The sequence below is a fragment of the Cannabis sativa genome, chromosome 2 (genome assembly GCF_029168945.1).
Source record: "Cannabis sativa cultivar Pink pepper isolate KNU-18-1 chromosome 2, ASM2916894v1, whole genome shotgun sequence".
NCBI classification, from domain to species: Eukaryota; Viridiplantae; Streptophyta; class Magnoliopsida; order Rosales; family Cannabaceae; genus Cannabis; species Cannabis sativa.
Window position 1 is genome coordinate 30374813 of NC_083602.1, and position 5395 is coordinate 30380207.

At 29.6% G+C, this 5395-nt stretch overlaps 1 protein-coding gene across 1 annotated transcript; it reads right to left on the reverse strand.

The window, feature by feature from the left end:
* Nucleotides 1–302: 302 nt before the first annotated feature.
* On the reverse strand, nucleotides 303–3551 carry LOC133034249 (uncharacterized). Its single transcript, XM_061109300.1, has 5 exons — nucleotides 3413–3551; nucleotides 2542–3098; nucleotides 1539–2384; nucleotides 1031–1428; nucleotides 303–934 (listed from the first exon to the last, which is right to left on the reverse strand). Exons 1-5 carry the CDS (start codon nucleotides 3549–3551, stop codon nucleotides 838–840), a joined length of 2037 nt encoding a protein of 678 aa, XP_060965283.1. The 3' UTR covers nucleotides 303–837.
* Between the last annotated feature and the right edge of the window lie 1844 nt (nucleotides 3552–5395).

The window sequence follows — 5395 nt, forward strand, 5'->3', positions numbered from 1 at the left end:
AAATGTTTACAAAATAAAAGTTACACTGAAGAATCACTATCATTTCCATCATTCACTAAGTTTACATTTTCATCCTCTACATGTTCAACTAGTAAATCATCTACTTCTTCAGCAACATAATTTTCATCAAGTTCATTATTCTCTATCTCAGAATCCACTAACTGATCGGACGATTCAACAATTACTGGAGGTTCATTCGATTGCATAATCAACTCTCCAAGATCAACCGTCAACACAAAATTGGCAGAGTTAGAATCACTAACAACATCTACATCAGTCTCATCTTCGTTGTCAGCAATGTCCCAAATTTGTCGATGGCTAATATCTTCAACAACCTTCCAATCGCGACCTCTGAGTGGATCTTCAAGATAGAAAACTTGCTTCGCCTGGTTAGCAAGGATGTACGGTTCATCTTGATACCAATATCCACGAGTATTTATACTAGTTATATTATTTTTCAGTGATTGTCTTCTTTCTTAATGGATTAGTGTTATACCATTTACATTCAAACAATGACACTGTATATGCACCAGTATAAGATATAGTGATTACATCTTCAAGTGTGCCGTAATAATTAAACCCTTCAGTTCCAGCAACAGTAACACCACTATTTTGTGTCTTCCGCTTTTGGTCTCGCTTTGATGCAATAAACCGAACACCATTCACTACACAACCTTCGTAAAATGTTGCTAAGTAATCGGACCCGGAAGCGAGAGCGAGTAACTCATCACCATTTTGTAAAGTTCCAAGCTTGTGCAACTCATATATCTAAATACATAAAATGTATTAATATGAGAGGAATATAAATGATTGAATTAAAACTTAACAATTTTGTCGTTATACCTTCTTGTGAAACCACGGACGGAAAGTTTGCCTATGCAAGACATCGTGATTACCATTAGGATATTCATGCCTGATCTTGTCCAAATGTTCACTGTGAAGTATGATAATGTCAAGATACGATAGAGGGAGATAGAAAATAAAAACTAAAAATTTAATAAAATAATTTATAAAAATGTAACAAACTTACTCTAAGTAAGCTTGGATTTCAGGAGAATTTTGAAGAATGTACCACTCAGCTTTTTCACGACTGGTATGATCAAGAGGCTTGATAAGTCCGCTAGTTAAAGGACGAGATTGAGAATTAAAAACTGAGAGATAGCGACAAACAGAAGGTGCATCTTCATTTCGATCAAGCCGATTAAATCTTGTTTCACACCCTTTAAAGTACATTGAACAAAAGGTTACTGCCTCATCAGCAACATAACCTCCTGCAATTGACCCTTCAGGACGTGCCTTATTTCCCACATAATTCTTCAATTTTTTCATGTACCTTTCAAAAGGATACATCCATCTCATAAAGACCGGGCCACCCAATATCGCTTCTTCAGGCAAATGCAATACCAAGTGTATCATTATGTCAAAAAGCTGGAGGAAAAATCAATTCCATCTTGCACAATAACGAATTAAATTATTTTGAGCATCCTCCATATCTTTTACATTTAGAGTTCTAGAGCATAACTGTCGAAAAAAATTACACAAATTCGAGTAATAGTTGTTGCGTTGTCACGAGGTAGAAATTTACGGACACCAACCGCTAGTACTCGCTGCATAATGACATGACAATCGTGGGATTTTAACCCAATAATGTTAGACTCATCTGGAGAAACTTTGCTCTTTAAATTTGAACAGAAGCCATCGGGAAACTTTATTCCTTTAACAAACTGACAAAAAAGTTGTCTTTTCTCACGAGTCAAAACATAAGGAGCATGCGGTTTCATTAGCCTCCCATTCCCATCTTCATAAATCCACAACGATTCCCTAATACCCATCTTCTTTAAATCATGGCGCGCATTGGTTGTGTCCTTTGATTTATCATTATCCAAGATGGTTCCTAGGAGACTATCACACACATTCTTCTCAACATGCATGACATCAATGTTGTGTTTTAAAATATTCGTGCTCCAATACTCCAACTCGTAGAAAATACTTTTTTTCCTCCAATTACAATTTTCTGCAACTCTTCTACGTTTCACGCCCCCAAAATTTTCATGATGTCCGGGAATTTGGGGTTCGAGAGCATTAACTTGTGATAATATTTCTTCACAAGTAAATCGTCTTGGAGGAGGTCTTCTTTCAACTTTACCATCAAATCGAGTATCCTTTCTCATTGCATGGTTACTTGGCAAGAACCTTCGATGACCAACATATGATGTCTTCCCGATCACTCGAATGGACGTCGTGTCTTCATTACAAGTAGGGCAAGCTTTATAACCTTGACCACTCCACCCGTACAAGCTACTACGAGCAGGAAAATCATTCACTTTCCCACAAAAGCGCAGCACGCATGGTGAACATCGAGTTGGTCGAACTATCTCTCGTTGCTACCCCATTATTCCACAACTCCTTTAATTCATCCACCAAAGGTCTTAAAAATATATCCATGTCTTTACCTGGAGATTTTGCACCAGGAATTAGGGTAGATAGCAAAAAATAATTATCTTTCATACATAACCAAGGTGGTAGATTATAGTTAGCTACCACCACTGGCCACATGCTGTATGCAAGACTCATGTTGCCAAATGGATTAAATCCATCACAGCCTAACCCAAGTCGAACATTTCTTGGGTCCCTTGCAAACTCGGGATGTTTTGCATCAAAGTCTTTCCAAGCTAAACCATCGACCGGGTGTCGCAACACCCCATCATCTTTTGATTTTCCAGTATGATGCCATATCATGCTTTTCGCTGTAATCCTCGAACTATATAATCTTTTAAGTCGAGGTGTCAACGGAAAGTATCGCATGACTTTGCAAGGAACTTTTTTTCCTTTTCCGTTCTCGGAAGTAACCCAACGACTAGTTCCGCAAACTGGACAAGCCTCCTTGGATGCATTCTCCTTATAAAATAAGCAACAATTATACAAACAGACATCGATATTATCATAACCCAAGCCTAATTTCTTCAATCTCTTTTTTGCCTCGTAGTAAGTTGATGGAATATTATTTTCCTTCGGAAACGCAAACTTTAAAAGCTTCAATAATTCTTCAAAGATGTTATTAGGAATTTTTCCCCTAACTTTTAAATGCAATAGCTTTGCTAAAAAGTTGAGAGACGAAATCCAATCACAACCGGATACAATTCAGCTTCAATTTCCCTCAAATAAGTCATCAAACTGAGGGTTTGTGGTTGGTTGTTCATCTTCTCCTTGTACATCCTCTGTTGTTGGGGGAAAGAAGTCTTCTAGAATAGGTATCATTTCATCCTACGATTCAATATCTAAGCAATCGCTACATCATCGACAACATCCTCAGGCTCGCCGTGATAAATCCACTTATCATATCCTTGCATGAAACCTTGATCAAATACGTGTGCTCTAACCCTATCTATTTTTTCAAACCTACTATTTATACATCTCACACAAGGACATCGAATTCTTCCATCACAATCCTTATGTTCTGATGCCATTGCTAAAAAGGCTTGTAAACCATTCCAAAATTCATGGCAACCACGATTTCTGATTTTGGTCCAAGACTTATCAATTGTCGCCATCTACAATTTAGGCGACAAATAAAGTGTTACAAATTTGAATAATTTGTAAAGTGTTATGAAATATTTTATGAATTACACATTTAAATAAAAATTTTATGAATATTTTATGAATTACACATTTAAATAAAAATTTTATGAATATTTTATGAATTACACATTAATAAAATTTTATGAATATTTTATGATTTACATATTTTATGAATTACACATTAATAAAATTTTATGAATATTTTATGAATTACACATTTAAATAAAATTTTATTCATTAATATTTACAACTTAAATTAAAAAAATGAACAAATTACTCTTTAAAAATATTTTAATTTTTATGTTATTTATTAATTTATATAAAAAAAAGTAATAACTTATTATAGTTTAAACTAATTTATTTAAAAAACTTTATTCATTTAATTACCAATAACTTTAAATTAAAAAAAATAATTAATCTCTTTTTTAAGAATTATTTATTTTAAAAAATTATATTATTTAAAAATTTATATAATATATTATAATTTAAACTAATTTTTTTATTTAATTTATAAAATTAAAAGTTCAATTTTTTATTGAATTTTTAATTTTTTTTTTTTTTTGAGAAATATTTAATTTATAAAATTAAAACTTTATTTTTATAAAATAAATTTATGTTAAATTATAATTTTTTAATTCTATTATTGATCTTAATTTTTTAAAATAATAAAATTATCACAAAATAAAATTCCATTAACATGTTTTCTCTTAATACCAAACATAAAAGTTTATTAATTTAATTACAATTTATATTAAAATTAAAAAATTCATTTTTATTATACTTTTTTATTTTTTTCATTGTTTTTATTTTTCTTTATTTAAAATATGTGAAATTACAAAACTTACATCCTAAAATTATATTTGATAATTTTTTTACTATTCTCACTATATTATCATAATAATTCATATTTAATATACTAAACATAATTAATTACATCAAATACAAATTATAATATAACAACAACAAATAAACATTAATAAATAATTTCAATTCCACAAAATAATTTAAAAATGTAAAAAAAAAAAATACAACAATAAAATATTTATATAAACTATACAAAATATACTCTTTCAGCTTATATAATATTACTAAAATAATATATATATAATATATACTTATATAAACAAAAATAACATTATTATATATATAATATACAAATAATACATTATATTTCAAAAATATAACCAAAAATCATATATATATATATCCACAGTGTATATATAAACCAAAATAAAACAATATATATCAAAATTATATATATATATAGTGAAGTAAAAACACTCAAATAAAACAATAAATACCCAAATCAAAAATATATATATACAGTGAAAATATATACACAAATAAATCAAAAAATACCCATATCAAATATATATATAAACAGTTAACATATATACACAAATACATATTATTATATATATACAAAAATACAAATTATTATATATATACACAATATATACTATTCCTTTATATATATATACTAATAATAATATTACAAATTATATATACTAAAAACTACACAGATTTATATATATACACATTCTAAAACACCTAATATATTGCAATTTATATAACCTAAAAATTACACAAATTTATATATATACACACAATACGAAATTTTAAAAACAATATATACATTATATATTATAATTCCTAACATTTCAAAAAAAATTTCAAACATAAAACAAAAAATTAAATTATACAAATCAAAAATATAAATCTATATAATATAAATACCTTAAAACAGAGGCTTCGGAGGCGGCAGTGGCGGAGCAAGGGTGGTCGGCCGGAGGCGGTTTGGGCAGGCGAAGGCTTC